The sequence below is a fragment of the Chenopodium album genome, chromosome 5 (assembly GCF_948465745.1).
Source record: "Chenopodium album chromosome 5, dcCheAlbu1.1, whole genome shotgun sequence".
Taxonomy (NCBI): Eukaryota; Viridiplantae; Streptophyta; class Magnoliopsida; order Caryophyllales; family Amaranthaceae; genus Chenopodium; species Chenopodium album.
This window is the reverse complement of record NC_137838.1, coordinates 36,002,037-36,025,704: the sequence shown is the minus strand read 5'-3', so window position 1 is coordinate 36,025,704 and position 23,668 is coordinate 36,002,037. Positions and strand designations below refer to the sequence as shown.

Genomic DNA, 23,668 nt, shown 5'->3' with positions numbered 1-23,668 from the left:
TATTTGTCCAGAATTAGTTGATTCTTTGAGAATTTGGAATATAATCCCTTGAATGCTTAGTTGAAACAGGTATAGGATGACTTTTGTGGGTGTTAAAAGCCCCCATTTACTGAGTTTAACTGCAGGTATCGTAGCCCCCAAGTATGGGTGGCGTTCAATTTTCGTGTTTTGCCCTATCGGTAACCGTTATGCTGCCGATATGGGTCTAGAATAATTATATTAGTTTAGTTTAGGAAATAAAATAAACTAATTAAAGAAATTTTATCCGTTAGCATGGACTCGCCTTCGTTTGTTGATGTCGAGGAGGTTCTCGTTGGTCCGGACGAGGCGATTCGCCCTCGGAAGAGGGTAACCCGTCCTGGAGAGGAGTTTCGAGAGCGACGCGTCGCGGCCGATCGACGTCGCCAGGAGGAGGTGGTTTAGGAGGCTCCTCCCAACTGGGACACTAGGTTCCTTAGTTTTATTTCTTTTTTTTCTTTGCAACGAAGTTATTACATTTCATGTATTAATCTTCGTTTTGGATTTTGCAGGATGTGCAGCAACCATCTAGCAGTCGCCGAGCACCCTGATTCCTCTTGTACACATTATATATATTTTTTTGGAAACTTATGTATATATATATTTTTGTATGTTTTATTTATTTATTTTATTTAATTTTTTTTTTGTATATATGACACATTTGTATATATGTCGCTATTATGATTATTATTATTCCATGTGTACATTAATGCGAAAAATTTTCGAGGGAGGAAAAGGGTTCCCGACTTATCCCCCTCGAAAAAATAATCAAACTCGAAAAAGAAGAAGGAAAAAAGAGAAAAAGAAAATAAGAAAAAAAAAAGATGTAGGAAAATAAAAAGAAAAAGAAAGTAGGAAAAAACTAAGGAAAAAAGAAAATAAAAAGAAAATAATAAAAGAAAAAAAAAGAAATATAAGAAAGTATGCAAGAAAAGGGACATAAAGTGTTAGAAGGCAAGCGTATGATTCGTCTTAAGATCTCGTCAAGATTCCGTCATTATATGAGCCAAAATACGGAAATTAACCCAACTTACGTGCCGCGTCATGGAAGTCGCGCGCAACTGCGTGAGTTTCGCGCGGCTGTCACGTGCATGTAATTTTGTTGCACGCGGGTGTCGCGTGCAACTCAGCAGTTGCGCGCGCCACCTGTCAGTGAACTTTCCTTTAAGCCGAATTTGGCGGAAATTTGCCCCTCTTGGGTATATTTAAACGTGGTTTTGTGTAGGCTTTTGATCATCTCGCATTCATTCGCTTAGTAACATAAGAAATTAAAAAGAATTAATCTCTATAGAATCTTATTCTCTCTCTTTTTGTTTGAACAATGGTGAAGACCTTTAAACAACGATTGAAGCAATGGGTCATTTCCCTTTCAACTGAGGACAAACTAGCTTTCAAAATTTACCACTTAGACCCTTTATTGAATTATATACAATTAGTTGTTAACTTTGATTTTCTTCATGCCGCAGTCAACCATTGGGACTCTAACCACCATCTTTTCTTGTTTAGAGGGGACGAAATTGTCCCCCTTCCTGGTGAGTTTTAGGCCTTGCTAGGTTTCCCTACAAACTCCCTGTGACTTATTCGCCTACCTTATCGGATCCCAAACCTATATTCCAAAGACTTTTTGGCTTGTCCGACAATGATATGACCAACATATGAACTGAAGAAGGCGTGAACTTAATTGAATTTATTGAACACTTCGTCGCCCCTCGTGATAACATGACTAAACAACGCTTTAAAATTCGTGCTTTATGTTATTGTCTTGTTGTTAATTGTTTACTTAGGACAGACAAAGAATACCGCGATTATTCGATGGTGTCTATAGTAGAGCAAATAGAGGGATGTCATTCACCCGCTCCTTTGGTTTTAGCGGAAACCGTTCAGTGCTTGAATCGCCTTAGAGGAGATCCTAACGAAAACAGTTTAACGAGAAGTCCACTCCTATTACACGTACGCTTTTTTTTCGGCGTTTATCAGCGCAAGTCAAGAAGTTGCGCTGGCATGACCAGCGCAATCTTCTGAGTTGCGCGCGCCACCTGTTTGTGTAAAAAATCGCAAACTAATTTTTTTTTCTTTCTCTCTTTTTTTTTTTTTTTTTTTTTTTTTTTTTTTTCCAGATTTGGCTCATGGAGCGTTTGTGAATTGTTGATTAGCCTCAAAACCTTGAGGCTAATGGAGTAAAGACATACCCTGGACGTCGAATCTTTTATAAGTATAAGAACGAAGAGAAATGGACGTCGTTTTTCTGTCATGGGGTTCATAACATACGGTTTGTGATTCTTTGGTGGAACATAAATAGTATGATTGGGAATAGTCTCAATTGCTCTTACATTAGGCTTTTAGGCCTATCTAGTACTACTTATATTTTTCCTTGTAGGGTGATGAGACAATACGGGATGAGGCAATTTATTCCTCCGCAAGATTGTGATGCCCCTAAAGATGTGACCTTTAAACCCGAAAGGATTGCTCGTTGGATGGAATATTGGTTAAGTCTTCCTAGGTGGGTAATACAAAATCCTCCCGCGAGTATTACATTATCTTCCTTTTACAAGGCTTGGATGAATGCGGCGGATAAGGGTGAATTAAACAAGGCTTGATCTCAACTTCAAGCCGCCGCCGCTCGCAATCCACCAAAACCTTTGATGCATTCAACCACTACTACTCCTCCTAGTGGCCAAAACAAAGGATTGAGAAGAAAGTTAGACTTCTCTTCCCCTAAGGCTCGTTCGAAGGAAACAAAAAGAAAAGCTCCCTCCAAACCCGCGCAACAAGGTCTGAAAATCAAAGAACCTTCACCAAATACTCGCAAAAAAGCTCCAATAGTCAAAGGGAAAGGAAAACAGGTTGCAAAGGCCCTAATCCCAAAATTGAAAAAACAATGTTTGGGTGAAAAAGAAGAGAGTAGGGGAAAGCTCCAAGGTTTTTGAAAATGCTGCGATGGAAACTACTCCTCCATCATCTATGACAATCGAGGACATAGTAAAACCTTAGAGTGTTACACAATTTTACCATTAGTTGTTTTTTTCGAATAAAGTGTAATCACTACTATGCTTTTTTTTTCGTTTACTATCTAGTTCAATAATGTCTCTCTTTTGAATTTTGAATGAAATAAAATGAGCTTTATGTTTTTATATTTTGATATGACCGAATCATAAAGATTGCCTACGTATTCGTATTACGAAATCAGGTCTTTGCGTATTTCTATTCTTTTTTATATTATTATGTATTTTTTTTTTATTTTTTCTTTAATCTCTTAGATAGACATTAAATGAAAAAATTAATCAAACCTTGTTTAAAAGAATTAAATCAAAATTTAATTTTATTTTCCGAGTATATGTTATATTTAAGAAACACCCTTATTTAACGTAAGTAGAAATCGCAACTTCATTTGAACGCAAAAATTCGGGTTCTCAGTTCGTCATCAGGTGGCGCGCGCATTGTCTGGTGTTGCGCGAGCATGTCGCGCGCAACAAAATCATTTGCGCGTTACATCCGCACGCAACTATTCCAGTGGCGCGCGTCACCTGTGATATGAATGTCTCGAAAAAATTTTCTTTAAAAAATCGTTTTATTACCCCCCCCCCCAAGTGTGAAGATTTTTTCGTGATGTTCGAAAAAATTTGAACACTTAGAATGGTTTTTTATTTCTAAATTACCCCCCCCAAGTGTTATGTATTTTACCGTGTTATTTGGTAAAATGCATAACACTTAGAATCTTTCAATTAAATGCTTAATTAAAAAATGGTTGTATGAGTGAACGGGTTTTATCCAGATTTCATATATAATATTTATTAAGGCAATCAATGTTTATTAATTGGCGAATTTTATCTCCTCCGATATCCATTAATCTGACGTCTCCTCTTGATAGGATTTCCATTACGCGGTAGGGACCTATCCAATTATGTTTGAATTTCCTTCTTGGATCGGTTGGTGGACCCCTAACCTCCTTTAGTATAAAGTCACCTTCTTTAATATTTCAAGGTTTTACTCTTTTATTGAAATGACGCGCAATGCGCCTTTGGTAGACTTGTACATGATGCAAAGCTCTTAATTGTCGTTCATCGAGGAATAAAAGCTCTTCATACCTCGCTCTTACCCATTCAGCTTCCGGTAGCTTACTTTCAAGTACGATGCGTATTGATGGTATTTCCAATTCAACTGGTTGAACCGCGTCCATTCCGAAAACTAAGGAGTATGGAGTTACTCCTAATGATGTTCGTATAGACTATCTATAACCCTATAATGCGAAGTGTAGTTTATTCGGCTAGTGTGTGTAATTTTCTGCCATTTTCTTCATGATGATAGTTAAATTTTTATTTGTTGACTCTACAGATCCATTCATTTGATTTTTCTATGGGGATGAGTGATGATGTTTTACTTAATAACGAGTTAAGAGGGTCTCGACTTCAGCTATGAATTGAGATCCCTGGTCACTAATTAGTTCGTGTGGAACTCCATATCTACAAAATATGTTTTGCTCGAGAAACTTTGCGACATGTTTAGAAGTGATATTCTCGTAAGAAGCAGCCTCAGTCCACTTAGTAAAGTAATCAATGGCAACTAATACGTACTCGTGCCCTCTTGATCTTGTTGGAGAAACTTTTCCAATTATGTCAATTTCACAAGTCGAGAAAGGCCAAGGGGAAGTGAGATTGTATAGTTCGGATAGTGGAAGGTGTTGTAAATTAGCGAAAATTTTGCACTGTGGACATTTTTAAACATATTGTATGCAATCATGTTTCATAGTGGACCAATAGTACCCTTGTCGTGAAATTATTTTTGAAAGCATTTTATCATTCATGTGAGGTCCACAAAAACCTTTGTGAGTATTTTCCATAAGGCATGTGGCTTCCGGTTGGCCAATACATAGTAAGCTTTGACCATTAGGTCATTTTTTGCATAATTGACTATTTATTAGACCATATTGGGCCGCAAGTGTTCGTAAGGCTCGTTGGTCTTTCGATGAAGTATTTTCGGGATATGTGCCATGAGTAATATATTTGAGGATATGATCATACCAAGGATTGTCTCCTTCAATGTCATTTATTTCCTCTATTGCGTTGCAATACGCTGATTCTTTTCTTCTATCAACGCATAACGGCATCATATTTAAGTGATCTGGAATTTTGATCATTGAGGCTAATTTTGCTAGCGCATCGGCAAATTGATTGTAATCCCTTGGGAGATATTTAAAATGAATATTTTCAAAATGCTCGATGAGTTGCTCTAGATGTGCTTGGTATAATATCATTATGAATTTCTTTATTTTTCATTTTTTAATATATGATTTATAATCAAACTGGAGTCTCCCATATACCTCTAATTTTTGCACACCTATGCTAGCCGCTGCTTCTAATCCAATAATGCACGCTTCACATTCTGTGGCATTATTAGTAACCTCAAAGTCTAATTTAACAGAGATTGGAGTATGTGCTCCCTCTAGACTTATGAGTAACACTCCTACGCCACATCCTTTTTGATTGGACGCGCCTTCGAAGTACATTACCTATTTTTCATCTTGTGTCATGAGAATCTCTTCATCCGGAAGATGAGTAGTTTCTACACGACTTGTTTGAATTATTGGATGTTGCACCAGAAAGTCGGAAATTACTTTTCCTTTCATTGATTTTTCAGGAATATACTTTAGGTCAAATTCAGCCAACATCACCAACCACTTAGATATCCTTCCTTGTATGGGTGGTTGTTCAAACAAATAATTCATCGGATTTTGTTGAGAAATCACATGAGTAGTGTGTGGTAACGTATAGTGTCGTAACTTTTTGGTTGCCCACACTAATGCTAGGCTTGTCTTTTCCAAGGTTCTATATTTTGTTTCGTATTGGATGAATTTCTTACTTATATAATATATTGCACGTTTGACTTTATCTACCTCTTGTGCTAACATGGCCCCTATGGTTGTGTCTGTTACTGTAATGTATAGCCTAAGAGGTAGTTTGGGTACTGGTAGTGCTAAAATTGGTGGACTTTTGAGATAATATTTGAAATCTCAAAGGCCTTTTGGCATTGATCGTCCCATTCATGTTTCTCCTCTTTTTTCAAATTTTTAAATATTGCCTCACAAGTCATAGTCAATTTGTTGATAAATCGACTAATGTATTGTAATTTTCCAAGGACTCCCCTAATTTATTTTTCTGTTTGAGGGGGAGGCATGTAAACAATTGCCTTTATTTTAGGGGGATCGATCTCGATGCCACGTGTGCTTACTACGTATCCGAGCAACTTACCAGAAGTTACTCCGAAGGCGCATTTTTGTGGATTCAAATGCATTTTATATTCTTTTATGCGAGTGAAAAATTTGCGTAAAGCATTTATATGTCCCATTCTATCTTTAGACTTTACGATCATATCATCCAAATACACTTCTATTTTTTTATGCATCATATCGTGCAAGAGAGTCGTAGACGTTCTTTGGTACGTAGCTCCTGCATTTTTTTAACCAAATGACATGACTATGTAGCAATACGTACCCCAAGGGGTAATAAAGCATGTCTTTTTTTCATCTTCTTTTGCCATAAAATTTGGTTGTAATCTGCGTAACCATCCATAAAGGATAAACATCGCATGTTCAGCCGTGTTATATACCAATATACACTACGTGAAAAAATGTAATTGACACCACCTTAATGCCACCGGTTCTTCAAACCGGTGGCGAAAACATGGGTTAAAGTAGGCTGGTTTTTTAGAAGAGGTTTTTGGCACCAGTTTGGTTCAAAACGGTGGGAAAAACCATTATTCCCACCGGTTTGAACCGAACCGGTGCCAAAAGCATTTTAAAAAAAAAAACCCCACCTTTTATTCCCCTAACCCTACCCTCACCCTCATGTACTCGACCTCCCTTTGTCTCTCCTGATATCGATCTCCTCTCCTCTCTTCTCTCTCCTCTCCCTAAAAAAAACCGCTTGTTCCCCTAAACACCACCGAAGACGACCACCAACACCACCACCAAGTCCAACACCCAAGATGGGTTTGATGTTTTTGGGTTTGATGTTGGGTTTAATAATCGAATTTTATGGGTTCTTGCATGTGTATTTTGGGTGTTTTTTTGGGTTTGATTTTAATTTGATTTTTCTGGGTTAATGCATGCATTTTTAATTTGGGGTTTTTTATTTATTTATTTATTTTTTTTACTTTCGTGATTTCTAGGGTTTTTTTGGTTGGGTTTTTTTTTCGATTTTCTTTTTTTTTATTTCTTGGTTTATTTTCTTTTCGGGTTTATTTATTTTTCAATTTCGATTATTGGGTTTATTATTTTTCTGGGTTTTTTTTTTCCAATTTTTTTTTTTATTTCTGGGTTTTGTTTTCTGAGTTAATTTTTTTTTCGATTTCGATTTTGGGGTTGATTTTTTTTTTGGGTTGATTTTTTTTTCTATTTCGATTATTGGGTTTATTATTTTTTTGGGTTTATTTTTTTTCGATTTTTATTTTTTTAGGATTTCTGGGTTTATTTTTTTTTGGGTTTCATTATAGTTTTTTTTTATGGATTTCATTTTGATTTTTTTTTTCTCGATTTGTAGTTTGTTTTTTTTTTTTTCTGGGTTTCAATTCGATTTGAACATAATAATGAATTTCATGTTTTTTTTTTCTAGGCTTGAATTCCTGCTTTTTTCTAGGTTTGATTTAGGATTAAATTTCTGGTATTTTTTTTTTGTTTTTCGAAGCTTTTTAATATTAATTGATTTTTTTTGTATTAATTGGTGCAGGTACATTGATTTAGATATTAAATTGAAGAATCAAGATTCAAGATTCAAGAATATTGATTTAGATGTGTATGGGTTTTTTTTTATTATTTATATTGTATTTTATTTTTGATTTATGAGTATATTGTAATTTTTTTTATATATATTGTAAATTTTTTTTATTTATCTATATGTTGTAATAGATTGTATTTTTTTATTATATATTATAAAATTTGGATTATATTGATTGAAATTCGTCGATTTAATTGTGATGTTGTTATATCTTGGTTTATTTAATTGTTACGTGAAAAAAGACAAAACAAAAAAAAATAATTTGGGCATTTTTGGCACCGGTTAACCGATGCCAAAAACAAAGGCAAAAAATTTTTGGGGCATTTTTGGCACCGGTTAACCGGTGCCAAAAACCATTTTTGCCACCGGTTCAAACCGGTGGCTTTTCATGCTAGTTATTGGCACCCCCCACATTGGCACCGGTTCAAAACCGGTGGCATTGAAGGGTTTTGAACCGGTGCCAATTACGTTTTTTCACGTAGTGATATCAATATGTGGTAGTGGAAAATCGTCTTTAGGGCTAGCTTTATTAAGATCCCTAAAGTCGACACACGTACGAACTCGTCCATCTTTTTTAGGGACTGGAACAATGTTCGCTACCCATTTTGGGTATTTACATATGCGAATAAAATCGGCGTCCAACTGTTTTTTTATTTATTCTTTTATTTTTAATGCGACATCAGGTTTCATTCGTCGAAGTTTTTATTTTACTGGTTTAGAAGCAGGGGTTCAAGGGAATGGTGTGTGATGGGTGTCATAAATGGCACACATTTGATGAGCATTTAGGTTGATTTCATCCTCTTTTGATAGCTTTCTTGCTCAATAAATGCTTAGTTTTATGCTTTGTTGCTTAGTTTTACCTTTCCTCTCTTATTTTGTAGCTTGTGTATTTCGTTGGTTTTCTAGCCTTTTCTCCTTTATTTGCTCTATTTCTGTGGTTGTAGGTATTGTACGAGGTTCGGGTCTTGATATTGGTGATCTACTAAGGTGGAGAAAGCCTTTGGAGTAAGCTCATGGCATTTGGAAACCTCAAGATGCAAGGAAGTGGAAATTCCAAGTCTTGGCTCTTGCGCTCTCATGCCATGCTACCATTAAGAAGTGGTGTACCCACTAATCTAGAGCTTAAGCTACTGCCACTCCTAGTGTTCATCATCATCATAGTCACGCGACCTTAGCGAACGCACGGAGCCGCGAGAATTTTGAAGAAACCCAGTGAAGCGCGGGCGCACAAAGCTCGGGTGTGGCAGCACCACAACGTTGTGCGGGCGCAACACTAGGTGGCGCGAGCGCACCTCCCCATGGTGCGGGCGCGCCTCCTTAGGTATTTGTTACTTGATTTTTGGTGTTTTCGCACCTTTATAAATATCTTTGTAACCCGATTTTTAAGGCAAGTTGAGATTAAGTTTCATATTACATTTTTATCATATTCTTAGCTTAGTTGAGAGCTTCTCTCTCTAGTTTTAGGGTTAGTTTTAGGAGTAGATTTTAGAGAGAGAAAGTGAGGAATTTCAATGGTTATTGAGATATTGAAGATTCAATGGTGACAATTGTATTGGAGATCTTCTCTATTATCAATGAGCATTTCTAAACTCTATCTCATTTATTGCTTTGTTTAATATTCATGTTTGTTTGATTTGTTTGGGATTTTTTAAGATTTTGATGCTTGATCATTGATTAGAGTAATTGATCTTGATAGATTGTTGATTCTTGTTTTCTATAGTTGTTTGTTGATTTGATGATGTTGTTAGAGTAGTTTGCTTGCTAGGGTGATGGTGAAGCTTATATGATGTGATGGATTGATGTAAATTGGGGATAATTGATGGATTTGATGATGTGATTAAATTGGTCGATTGATCATGTGCATGTGTGTAATTGATTGAAGAATGGCCAACTTTGATTGTTGCATTAGATTTCTTTCTAAGTTCACATTGATACGTACAATTGATTGGTGGCTTGCATTTAACGATTGAGGTGTCTTGAGACGTTCCTAGCTAGAGTTTATTGTAGTTGACGCTAGTTAGATCTCTAGGAAAATAGCTTGATATGCTCTTTGGTTGCATGATTGGTTTTCCCTCGCATCACTCGACTTAGTCAACTTCCTATCCAATTTGCTATGTTTATTGCTATTATATGAGAATCCTAATTCGTAGCACTTTATTTGTTCGGTTTCTTCGTTTAAGTAGTTGTTAGTGTCACCTCCTTTCCTTCGTTTTTGACCTAGCTTAGGCACCCAAATTGAAATCACTTAGACATTACCGTTCCTTTGGGTTTGACCCTTGACTTATCTCTTTACTTGTATTTAGGTTAGTTAAGTGTTTATAAATTTTGTTTGGCTTAGGGAGAATTAGTCCAACGACCTAGTTCACCCCACGTCAAAATGGCGCCGTTGCCGGGGAACGATGTCTATGTTTGATTGTTTTTGATTGCTTGAGTCTAGGTCCTTGTTTTTACTTTTCTTTTATTTGATTTTTGTTTGCTTTGTAAAAAATGGTACATTTTTCTTTTCTTCAGTATGTTGATGAGTCTTTTCATGCCTATTTCCATAGACTTATAAGGTTCTTGAACTACAATCACTGTAGTTATTGGGAGGCTTGTGAGATTTGCTATTATGGTTTGAATTAACAAACTAGGAATGAAGTTGAATGCATGCATAATGGGACTCAATTGATGATGCTTGGGATTTTTATGTTCGGTTTTCTAGGGGTGAATATAATAGGGGTAATCATGTTTCTATTTTTGATGTGCAATGTGTTAATTCTTCCAATGCTAGCATGATTTCCCATGATTTGTCAAATGATCCCATAGTTGAACCTAGAACAAATGCTTCCAATTCTATTTCCTCTTTTGTTCATGATAATGAAGTGCATGCTCATGTTAACAAATCTCATATGTTTGATTGTGCCCCCACTCCCCAATGTGATGTATATGCTCATGATTTCAATGTCAATTCTTCCACTCTTGGTTGTACTTCTTCTTCTCTTGTTGAGCCTCAATCCTATACACCTTTTGAATCTCTTTTTGCTACTTTGGAAACTCAAATTAAGCATATTGAACTTAATGATGATCTTGGGCCTAAAAAGGAGTCAATTCTGAATTCTTTGAGAAGTCAATTGGAGGTGATGAAAAAGAGTGTGGAGCATCTTGAGGAGGGAAGAAGGAGAGGTGATGAAGAGCTAAAAAGCCAATTGTCATCTTTGATGCTTGTGTGTGAAAATTACAAATCCAATGTGTGTGTTGAGGATGATGATGGTGATTTTGAGCAACCAAGAGAGTGTGAGGATACCATTGATGATCATTTGTTTGATGGTGAAGGAGTTGAGAACGAAGAGAGTGTTGAATTTGTAAATCCTAACCCTCCTTCCCATCTTGATGAGTCTCAAGTGTATGAATGTGACTCTTCTATCCATGAGTATTTGGACTTGTTTGAGGTTATGTCAAATGTATTTTTTGAGGGTAAAAGAAATAGCCGTAGCCTTTTAAGTAAGTTCATTGAGAAAGCTTCATGGGAGAGAGATGATTTTGAGATGAATTTGCATCCATTCATGCATGGTTTTGAGACTCTAGGCTTTAAGGAAGTTGAGGGAGTTGTTGTTCATGAAGGTAGTGGAGGAGATTATGTGGTTCCTCTTGGGAGTTGGATGTTTGAGGGAGATGGTGATCATGAGTGTTCCTCTTTTGAGGACTCTATGATTGATTTTCATGCCCTCATTGGCGATGTGAGACCTTGTGTTGAGGGAGTAGTTACCCCTTTGCCTATTTCTCATACTCCTTTCTCTCAAAGGTTTGACCACATACGCTATTGCCCTATTTTTCTCCCTTCCTATCTCAAAGAGCCTATTAGGGAGCCCTTTTCTATGGATGATTTTAATGTCCCTCATTCCATCTTTGTTGAGGAAGAGGAGAATATTGCCAACCAAAAATATTTTAGTGAGGAGGATTTGCCTTTTTCTTTTTCTTTCTATTCTTCTTTTCCCCCTTCTTCTTCTTATTTTCTTGTTTTTCCTTTTGATTCTTCTTCTTCTTCTTTCTTTTGGCACATCCCTTCTCACTTGCGTGCAATGATCTTGTTGCACGTTCTTTATTTGTCTTGTGCCTAATTGTTATCATATGAAATGTGTAGTAGTGCATTTGACAAACTCTTGCAATTGTTGCAATATTATTTTATTAGAGCGGTCAAGCTTGGACCTTAAGCAAGCCTTTTTCGGGAAGTAACCCGTGTTTTATATTAGATTTTCCTCTTCTTTTTAGAATATATTTTCTCTCATGGAAATGTTTGTGTGCCTTTTGCTAGGTGCATGAGTTGATATACTTTGGTGCTTCGATTTGGATCAAGAATCAAGGAAGGTTGACTCCTATTTTTGCTAGCATATGGAAACAAGGTTCAATTCTTGAGAAATTAGCTTTGAAAGGTTTGATTGGGTCATTTTCGGGTATTTACACCCACCAAATATCCGGTAATATCCTTTGTTGCTCTTTCTCTAGTGGATGATGACTTGTTGGACATATGTTAGTTGGGTGGATTGATGTCCTTGTTTTCCCCTCCCATGGATTATATGATTTATGTTTGACTGTATTGTCTCATTCAAGCTTGGAGGAGGGTATTCTATCATATTTGGTGGGATGTTGATCCATATATGTTATGCACCTTTGTATATGCTTTTCCATGTTCTTTTATTGTCTCATTCAAGCTTTGGACATAATAACATTTGGACTTGTATAATTGAATGCTTTTCTTCCTAAATGGTAACGGTGTGCACGGTTGGAGAGTACGCTCGGTTGATTCTAGGATAAAGCATGCTAAGGTAGTTGGTTAGAACTAGTGGGAACATGAAGCCGAATTCTATTTGTTTGTGGCATGCTTGGTAGTTGCTCCCTATAGTTGATTTGACACCAATAGTGAGTTTTTGCTACATCCATGTGAGGTTCATTGTTTTTCAAGCCTTCAACCTAATTTGAATGAGCGACGTGGATCCTTGACTATCGCGGACCTAATCTAGAAAGCTTGATCTATGATTCTTAAACCCGAGACCGAACCATCTAGGGAGGAGAAAGGCATCTTTTCGGGGTTGTAATTTTTTTACTTTATAGGATAGTTCGTTTCATCTTTATTTTTGGGTTTACATTTTCCTTCTTGCAACCATTTGAGCCTTATACCTTCTTTTTAGGTCACATCTTTAGATCTTTGGCCTTTTGTTTCATTTTCTTTCTTTTCTTGGGTTTTGTGAAGCAATTGATCATACTTGATGGAGTTTGTGTTGGAGAAGTTGGAGTGTTTGGTTCTTATGAAAGCTTGATTGTGTTATGTTTTCTTTGTGAATAATGGCGAATCAATAATAGAAAAAGATGTCCATGTTAAAAAAAACAAGGACAAATAAGTGCAAAGTTGTAAAAAGCCGTCCAAAGTAAAAAGAGGCGAGGACAAAGCACTATTAAGCAAGAAAAAGGAAAAAAAAAGTGAAAAATGAAAAAATTCAAAAATATTTTAATGTGAGTATTCTCCCTTTTTGAGCATTGAGGACAATGCTCCATTTAAGCTTGGAGGGAAGCGTTCTCACACTTTTTGTGTACATGTTTGTGATTTATAGCTTTGAATAAGCTTTGGGGTGTTGGTGTTTTTGTTTGGTGTTTACTTGGTTTTGCTATAAAGAAAGGGCCCGTTCTTTGCTTCACTATTAGGAAAACCACCAATTGTCAAATTTTTCAAATTTTAGCCTACCTTCACCCTTTATGCCCTTATGTTACAACCTTTGGGAAAGACCTTTTGACCTAGAATTTGAGTCACTATTCAGGGAAGGGAATCATGGGTCATTGCCTAAGGAGAGGGAATGCATAGTCAAGATGTCGAGCAGCCTAAAATAATTTCTTTTCCGGTTCCTTCGCGGAACTATTGAGATGCTCGCTAAGGGAGATTTGAGACTAGTAGGGAGAACGCGGTAAGATAGTTTGGGATGAAAGTGGATTGCGAAAGCTAGTTCCTATGCTTAGCATATTTATGTTTCAATCAACCTTGAATATCTTGGAACGTGCACTCCCTTGTTTAGAAAGATTTGCATTAACTTGTGCTTGTACATTTGGAAAAGTCCTTTCATGAACATGTGTTTACTTTGCTTTTCTCTTGTTTCTTTTCAAGCTTTGCCTTGTTTATATTATTATGAGAGTTATGGGTTAAACTCTTAGGATACCCTTACAAGAGCATCACTCGTCCTCTAGGGCAATCTAGGGGTTTAAATGGCTTGTCTTTAGTTGCTAAAATTGACCGTGATTCCTATGAAAGTGAGTTAGTGTATATTCTTGTCTCTTCTCCTCTTTGGCTTGTTTGAATAAGCTCGTCATTTTCACTCCCTTGGTTATGTTTTGCTTGAGGACGAGCAAAAGATAAGCTTGGGGGCATTTGATGGGTTTCATAAATGGCACCCATTTGATGAGTATTTAGGTTAATTTCATCCTCTTTTCATAGCTTTCTTGCTCAATAAATGCTTAGTTTTATGCTTTGTTGCTTAGTTTTACATTTCCTCTCTTATTTTGTAGCTTTTGTGTATTTCATTGGTTTTCTAGCCTTTTCTCCTTTATTTGCTCTATTTTTGTAGTTGTAGGTATTGTACGAGGTTCAGGTCTTGATATTGGTGATCTACTAAGGTGGAGAAAGCCTTTGGAGCAAGGTCACGGCATTTGAAAAGCTCAAGATGCAAGGAAGTGGAAATTCCAAGTCTTGGCTCTTGCGCTCTCATGCCGTGCGATCATTAAGAAGTGGTGTACCCACTAATCTAAAGCTTAAGCTACTGCCACTCCTAGTGTTCATCATCATCATAGTCGCGCAACCTTAGCGAACGTGCGAAGCCGCGAGAATTTCGAAGAAACCCAGTGAAGCGCGGGCGCGCAAAGCTCGGGTGCGGTCGCACCACAAGGTGGTGCGGGCGCACTACCCCTTGGCGCGGGCGCACCACTGGGTATTTGTTGCTCAATTTTTGATGTTTTCGCGCCTCTATAAATATCTTTGCAACCCGATTTTTGGGGCAAGTTGAGAATAAGTTTCATATTACATTTTAATCATATTCTTAGCTTAGCTGAGAGCTTCTCTCTCTAGTTTTAGGGTTTGTTTTAGGAGTAGATTTTAGAGAGAGAAAGTGAGGAATTTCAATGGTGATTGAGAGATTGAAGATTCAATGGTGACAATTGTATTGGAGATCTTCTCTATTATCAATGAACATTTCTAAACTCTATCTCATTTATTGCTTTGTTTAATATTCATGTTTGTTTTATTTGTTTGGGATTTTTTTGGATTTTTATGTTTGATCTTTGATTAGAGTAATTGATCTTGATAGATTCTTGATTCTTGTTTTCTATAGTTGTTTGTTGATTTGATGATGTTGTTAGAGTAGTTTGCTTGCTAAGGTGATGGTGAAGCTTATATGATGTGATGGATTGATGTAAATTGGGGATAATTGATGGAGTTGATGATGTGATTAAATTGGTCGATTGATCATGTGCATGTGTGTAATTGATTGAAGAATGACCAACTTTGATTGTTGCACTAGATTGCTTTGTAAGTTCACATAGATACGGACAATTGATTTGTGGCTTGCATTTAACGATTGAGGTGTCTTTTGACGTTCCTAGCTAGAGTTTATTGTAGTTGACGCTAGTTAGACCTCTAGGAAAATAGCTTGATATGCTCTTTTGGTTGCATGATTGGTTTTCCCTCGCATCACTCGACTTAGTCAACTTCCTATCCAATTTGCTATGTTTATTGCTATTATATGAGAATCCTAATTCGTAGCACTTTATTTGTTCGGTTTCTTCGTTTAAGTAGTTGTTAGTGTCACCTCCTTTCCTTCGTTTTTGACCTAGCTTAGGCAACCAAATTGAAAGCACTTAGACATTACCGTTCCTTTGGGTTCGACCCTTGACTTACCTATATACTTGTATTTAGGTTAGTTAAGTGTTTATAAATTTTGTTTCGATTAGGGAGGATTAGTCCAACGACCTAGTTCACCCCACGTCAGTGTGTTCCGCGATTTCCCAATCTATTCGAGGCATGTCCTTGTATGACCAAGCAAACACGTCTTCGAATTCTTTGAGCGTCGATATGAGGGTCGATCACTCTTCCGGATTTAGAGTTATGAAAAATTTGACTTCTCTCTTATTTTCGTTAGTTCTTATATTAACTATTTCAGTTTCTTCAACGATAGGGTTCTTTTGTTCTCTTTCATTAACAAATTCAACCAATTTATTAATGTTATCATCTTCATTAGATTGATTGTTATAGCATTCGAAAGATTCAAGAGAAGGCATATACTCGGAAATAGAGCTCATATTATTAAAATAAAAAGAGAGTATATCAAGAGAAGAATCCTTTTTGGGATTTTTGTCCATAGAACTAGAAAATAAAGACTCAGTAATGGCCACAAGGCCCAAATTTTCAGCTTTCCTACAGTCTATAATAAATTCATCGTCTGATTCTTCAAACATTTTCCCTTCGCCTGTGACGATTTCTAGTTTATCGCCTTTGTGATTGATCCATTTGAAAGATTTCCTCCATCCATGCTCAAAAGTTTCGTTTGAAGGGGTGATCAATGAGGTTGGGTCAAAAGCTTCATCTTGAATGGCATTTTGATTGATCATTGTTGCGACATGATTTTGCTCTAGTCCAAATAACAAGTTAAATGCTTGCCCATCATAGCACCCTGGAGTTGGGTGTTTTGATTTAACGATACTAAGATCGTCATCCAAGAAGTAGCAATCATGAAATATTTCAAATCCAGGCTTCTTAATTCCTTCCAAAACTAAGGGTTCCGGAAAGTCGTAGCATGGGTAATCTTCTTCCTCCCTAATGAATTGTCCATTAAGGGTTTGTTGATAGGATGGGAGTAAAGTGATTATCCCTTTCTTGTTATTGCCTCTTCATGCTTTGTTTTTTGCATCGTGAAACTGATCCAATTCTTCTTTGGTTGGTTTATATGCCAATCCAAAGGAGAAGCTTTTCTTTGGGATAGGAAGTAATAGAGATTTCTTCATTCCTATTCCCAAGGGCTTCCAAGGAAAGTAACTACTCTTGAGCAAGATGTTGTTTACTATCCGAGTGGAATATGGATCAAGCTTGAATGGTTCTTCAAAGTCTTCTTCCATTTCGATTGTGAAGATTGGCTCCACGGCGAATCCCCACATGTCCTCTTCATCATTATCATGGATTATTTCTAAGAGTGATTGATTATTTATTGCTATTTTGAGTGGAGAAGCATGTATAGTAATAGGAATCCCTTGATAGTTCAACCTAATCATTTGATCAAGTGAGGATGGTATTGCACCAAGCTACTGTATCCAAGGACGTCCAAGTAAAAGGTTGAATATAGGTTTTATGCCCATAACATGGAATTCAACCATCTTTTGGATTGGGTCTGTGGTAATTGGTAGCTTAACAGTTCCACACACCAATCTTCTCGAACTGTCATAGGCCCTAATGCTTTATTTTGTTGATTGAAAATCTTTTTCTGGATTTAGGCCTAAGTATTTTGCCGTTCGTAATGGGCATACGTTTACAGCCGACCCATTGTCCACCAAAGTTAGAGGGATATTGTATCCCTTGCATCCCACAGTTAAGTATAAAACATTGTTGTGGGTAGTGTCTTTTGAAGGCAAATCATCATTAGTGAAAATGATTAACTTGTCGGATTTCTCTCTAGTAATCAAGCTAACGAGGCCCTGAGGGGTTGTGTCTGTGCTTACAGACAAAGCTATTAGAGCGTTCATGAGAGAATTCCTATGTTCTTTAGAAGTACTTAGGAGTTCCCAAATGCTAACATTCATCATGGATTGACAAAGTTGTTTGACCAATGGATTTTCCACCTCAAGTGGAGATGGTATTGTATTTTGTGTTTGACCTTGAGTTTTATTTTGTGTGGTCGAAGATCCATTTAGTGGTGGTGCTTGGTAGACTCGCCCAGAACGAGTCAAATGATCTATCTCATTTGGGTTAGTCATAGGACTCATAAACCAACTTTCTTCTAGAGGCTTTGGATGCGCCTTCATTTAATGATGTTCCATGAGTTGTGCTTGATGCCATTATTCATCCAAGGAGAGATTCGATAAATCTTGTGATTTCCCCAAGAAATGATCCCAATTAAGCGCTCTATTTGTTTCATTTTGCAAACAAGATGGAGGTGGGACGGCGGCATACTTAGAGACATATAAGTCTTGAAAGTCGTCGTCCCATAGTTCACATACTTCATTAGTTGCCCCTATAAGTATTGTGGATAGAGGTTTTCCTATAGGTGTGATATAGTCCAAAGGATTGAACGTATCACTTCCCATATGGTCTTCATCGATATGAAACACCCCTAAAGGGGATGCATTATTATTAGGTTTAGGCGTGGGAATTCTCCCATCGTCTACAAAATCTTGTATTTTGTGCTTTAAAACATAGCAACGTTCAGTACCGTGTCCAACGCCTCTATGATAAGAACAATAAGCACTACCATTCCATTGAGGAAACCTCCTTTTTGGTGGAGTGGGTGGTGTTGGCCCTGTTGGCGCAAGTAAGCCTTTTTCATTTAATTTTTCTAACAATTCTTTATAGTTTTAGGAAATAGAATAATTTTCTTTCTTTTGTCCATCTTTTTCTAGGATCATCATATTGATTTGTGTTATTGTATTGCGTGGAAATCGCAAATACGTCAATAAATGATGATGCATTATCATTCCCCTTCTTGTTGTTATTCTTAGGTTGATGATTATAATGAGGTTTGTTTGCTTTTTCTTTAGCAAGATCGTCTTCGATCCTTGTAGCCACATAATAGACCTTTTGAAAAGTGTCTAAACCAAGGTAACGTAGATGTTTTTTGTACTTTTCATGACAGTTGTTAATGAATTTTTGTACTAACTCGAGTTCAGGAGGCCTTTGGGCAAGGTGGGCCGCCTTTTATCTCTATCTACCATAGAAATCAAGGAATCCTTTATCGTCGCCTTGCTTAAGCATCTCGAGTTCACGTAAAGTAGACTCGAACTCTACGTTACTGTCATATTGGGTGATGAAAGCCGAAACTACATCTTCCCATGTCGCTTTAAATTTTGGATCTAGCCCATAGTACCACTCTCTCGCGGTTAGGTCTAGTGGTAAAGGGAAAGTCAAAGCATAAAGCTTAGGATCAACTCCCTTTAGTGCCATAGTGCTAGTAAAACACATTAAGTGATTTTGTGGATTATTGGTCACCTTAAATATTGGCAAGTCCGTAGCTACGAACTTTTCTGGTAAAGAAGGTCCTGCGGGGGGAGATTTTCTGCGTCAAAGTACTTGTTCCCCATTGCAGAACGAAGAACTAGCTTCTCCAACGACTTTTCTTTGATAGATAATTGCTCCATCTTTTCTTGTAAGGCTAAAGTTTCACCTTTTTCCTTTTCAGCATTTTCCATCTTAATTCTTCTCTCCTCAGCCTCTTGAGCCTTTTCCTCTCTCAAATGAAGAATCTCTTGTTGAAGTTCTTCGACAGTTGGCATTGTTGTTGGACTAGGATTAGTTGTCAAAGGAAAGTGGTTTGAAAGGGGTTGATCTTTGGGTGGTAAACGTAGAATGCGAGTGTTCGGGGGTCCTCTTTCCCAACCTTGAAAACCGGCCCTAAAGGAGTACGAAAGGATAAGTAAATCGATACGCTTGTTTTAAAAGGAAAAAAAGGGAAAAAGACGCAAAATATATTCAAACAGATAACATCGCCCTTAACAATTCTTCAATGAAGATATTGTTTGGACGAGTCAATTTGTTTTTTTGAGAAATCAAAACTGACTCATCCAGAGGGCGCGCGCAACGAAATCACTTGCGCTTGGAGGGGTCGCGCAACTTCTTGAGTTGCGCGCGCCACCTGCTCGTAAATATTTTTTTTTTAATTCGAGCGTTTTTTTTAATTGTGTTTTTTTTATTTGATGTATCATCGCCCGCAGGTCAGCCCGCGCTCTGTTGACTGTTCCCCCATGTACTGGGCCCCCGCTGATCATATACACCCTGCCTTCTAGCTTGTCATCTATGTCTCTGTCTCCGGATGGGCCCCTATGACCTCCTCTGCGGTCAAGGCGGCCTGCTCTATCCTCATCCCTCCTTCTGGAAGGGTCATCGCGCTGCTTAAACTGATTCAAGTACCCTCTCCTGACTAAGTCTTCTATGTTGTCCCTCAAATGTGTGCATTCTTCAGTGGTGTGACCATGGTCCCTGTGGAAGTGACACCACTTGCTGGTATCACAATTTCTGTTAACCATCCTCAGGGGTATCTGCCACTTGTCATCAGCTTTGTTCACGCTGAATATATGAGACCCTGAATGGGTTAATGGGGTATATTGGTCAAACCTCACAGGCCTTGGCCCTCTCTTTGGGTCTGACCTTCTCGGTCCTACCGCCCTGTCCGCTTCTCTGCGGTTTTGCTCAGCCCCGCTCGGCTGTTCCACCCTGGGTGTGTTCTCTGCCCGGGTGACCTCTGCCCGCTTAACTGAGTCACCAGGTGCTTTCCTATCCAACATTGCTCTATTAGTCTCGTCTGCTTTGATGAACTCGTGCGCTTTGCCTAGTGCTTCAACAAGTGTTTTGAGGCTCTTACGCCCCATATACGCTCTCAACGGTGATCCTGGTAGTAAGCCACTCTGCATTGCTAGTAGCGTTACCTCCTGGCTCATATTTGGGATGGTTGTTGCCTCCTTGTTGAATCTTGTGATGAACTCCCTCAAGGGCTCGTCTTTCCCTTGAACGAACGACATCAGTTCGGTTGTCATCTTGGTTCGGTCTACCAGGGTTATGAAATGCTCCATGAACATTCTCTTCAATTGGCTGTACGAGTATATGGAACATTTCGGAATGGCTCCATACCACTCCGCTGCCAGCCCCTCCAGGGTCGGCGGGAAAGCTTTACACTAGACTGAGTCTGTCATAGTGTAAAGTACCATATGGTTCTTAAAAGCTGACATGTGGCTTTTGGGTGTAGTGGTTCCGTTGTATCTGCAGCTTGGCATCTTTACTTTCTCCATTGGTTCCTCAAGAATCTCCCAGCAAAATGGGGAATCATCTGGAACAACCTAGATTCGCGCTCGTTTGTCTCTTTCCGGACTGGGTCCCCACACTGAGGTCGGTGACCTGCTGCGGGGGACCTGCTTCTCCGGGCTGATTCGAGCAGGGGTTATTTCCTCCACACTCAATTCTCGATTCATGTTACAAGCTTCCAGCTCCAATACGTTCTTCCTCAGCTAAATGAGCTCTTTCTACTCAGGGGTGAGGGTCGAGGACGCCGGCATTTTTGCTACGAGCTCTGCAGCTACCGCTGTCGGTGACGGACTTGCCCCCTTACCCATATTGGTGAGGACCACAGTCATTGCAGCCAGCTGCTCCTTACTGCACTTAGAGAGGTTCTGCAGAATGGCTGGCATATTTACGGCCTGCTATTTCTGGGCTGTAGGTGCTGAAACAATAAGTTCATTGTTTGCGCCTATTAACGGCATTCCGTATTTTAAAATGGAGCTGGATCCCACCGGTTCTACTGGTTCCGACGCCGCTTTGGCAGCAGCTAATGTCGATCCGATGGGGTTGGATATCTGCGAGATGGTCGATTTGGGGTTTCCGGTGGATCCTTTTGGATCGATGGTTACTGGGGGTGTTTTTTGTGGTGTTTTGCTGGTCTCAGTAGTTTTAGACATGGGTGTCTGTACAGTTTCTTCTCCGGCCATGGTGGTTAGTTAACTAGTCCCTAGCTCAATTGGTGAACCTCGGGTTAGATGATTCTTCCCCTCCTTCTAGCGTCAATTGTTCCAGGTGTGGATCCAAGGGTTCTACTGGGTGAAATGGGTCCCGTCAACTACCTACACAAGCCAGCACACATAAACTGCCCTCGGGGGTGGCTCGAGGAACCCCCCTCCGAAGCTTAAGTTAAAGAGTGTTTAGAGAGGGAAATTGTACTTAGAAAGATGTAGAAAGTATAATGACTTGATTGTCTTACCCCCTTTCCGTTGTACTTTACCCTTTATTTATAGGCGTACCATCTCCTTCCTGGAGAGTTCAGCCTGGTCAGCACTACGGGCTAACTCTGCCGGGCTAGTGAGCCCTCCTTTAATTGCTTTCTCGGCAGTAAGTGCGCACCCTGGGGGCTGGGCGATAGTTCAGTGGGAGCTATCCTATCCAGACTTCATCGTGGAAGCCTCTTATGAGGAGAAAGAAGATGACATTGGGATCTGGAAGGTAGAAGTAGACGGGTCCTCAGCCCGAACAAGGAGTGGAGCAGGAGTCATAATGACATCTCTAGAGGGAAATGTATTTGAGTACGCCATAAAGTTCAAGTTCAAAGCATCAAACAACGAGGCAGAGTACGAGGCAACACTGGCAGCCTGCGTATGAGTATCGTAGCCGGAGCCTGAAAAGTCCATCTGCAAACTTACTCTCAGCTTGTCGCCAGCCAACTGCAGGGGGCGTATGAGATTAGGGAAGCCACCATGTTGAAATACGTAACTAAGGTAAAGGAACTGGCAGCTCAGCTAGTTCATTTCCAGATAAACTTGGTTCCCAGAGCAGGAAACTCCCAGGCTGACGCTTTGTCAAAGTTAGCCAGCTCTACCCTGCAGAGCCTCACGAGGACGGTAATGGTAAAATTCCTAGATGAAAGTTGTGTTGCTGAAAAAGAGCAAGTGAACTGCATCGGGCAGCAGCGAGCTTGGTACGCAGACATTCGAGCATACAAAGTTCACGGCTCGTTGCTAGATGATGAGGTGCAAGCCAATAAAGTTAAGAAGGACGCCAACTGGTACGTGGTAATGAATGGGGAACTTAACAAGAAGGGCTTCTCGATAACACTGCTGAGGTGTATCCCAGAGTGGGAGCAAGAGAGGATCATGGAAGAAGAACACTCAAGGATATGTGCCAACAACATTGGTGGAAAGGCATTGGGAGTAGAAGTCCTCAAAAGAGGTGCGTACTGGCCAACTCTGATGCAAGACGCGCTGGCATATGTGAAAAAGTGCGACAAGTGTCAAAAATATTCCCTAGTTATAAATCAACCAGCAAATGATATGACCCCGATCCTCAGCCCGATCCCGTTTTCTTAGTGGGCAATGGACATCTTGGGACCTTTCACCACTGAGTCACCGGGCAGGAAGTATCTCATTGTGGAAGTAGATTATTTTACCAAGTGGATAGAGGCTGAACCCACTACATACATAAAGTCAGTCCAAGTAAGGACATTCATATAGAAGAACATCTTCACAAGGTTCGGCGTGCCATAGTGCATAGTCTATGATTATGGATGTCAGTTCGATTGTGACACCGTCAAGGATTACTTGGAAGAAATGGGCACCAAGTATGCAAGTGCCTCAGTCTGCCACCTGCAGAGTAATGGCCAGGCAGAGGCAGCAAGGAAGCTGATCCTAACAGCCTTATAGAGGAAGCTGGAGGAATACAAGGGCCTATGGGCAAACCTAATCCCAGAGATCTTATGGGCAAACAAAACCACTAACAAGGAGTCTACTAGTAAAATCCCTTTCACCCTAGCCTATGGGGCTGATGTAGTTGTCCCAGTAGAAGTGAAACTCCCCAGCCTGAGGATACAACACTATGAGCAACAAGGAAATAAAAAACGCATGCTGGAAGAGCTAGACTTCCTGCCAGAAGTAAGGCTAAAGGCAGCTCTCAAGCTGGCAGCCCAGAAGAGTAGGATTTCCAAAGCTTTCAACAAAAGGGTCAAGCACTAGGAGCTCCTGCCCGGAGATTTAGTCCTTAGAAGGACAGCAACAGCGAGAAGAGGAAATCAGCATGGAAAGCTGTCAGCAAACTGGGAAGGCCCTTTCATCATTCACGAGCAGGTAGGACCTGGTGCATTCCTCCTCGCAGATCAAGAAGGTATGGTCTTAAGAAACAGTTTCAATGCTAA

The 23,668-nt window shown here is 39.1% G+C and overlaps 1 protein-coding gene across 1 annotated transcript in view; it reads right to left on the bottom strand.

The window, feature by feature from the left end:
- LOC145632830 (uncharacterized) overlaps nucleotides 1–20,519 on the bottom strand; it is a 55,570-nt gene extending 35,051 nt beyond the window's left edge. The window contains exon 1 of the mRNA XM_081685162.1: nucleotides 19,752–20,519. Within this exon, the coding sequence (XP_081541288.1) occupies nucleotides 19,752–20,519 (768 nt within the window). The remainder of the gene's footprint in view (nucleotides 1–19,751) is intronic.
- Between the last annotated feature and the right edge of the window lie 3,149 nt (nucleotides 20,520–23,668).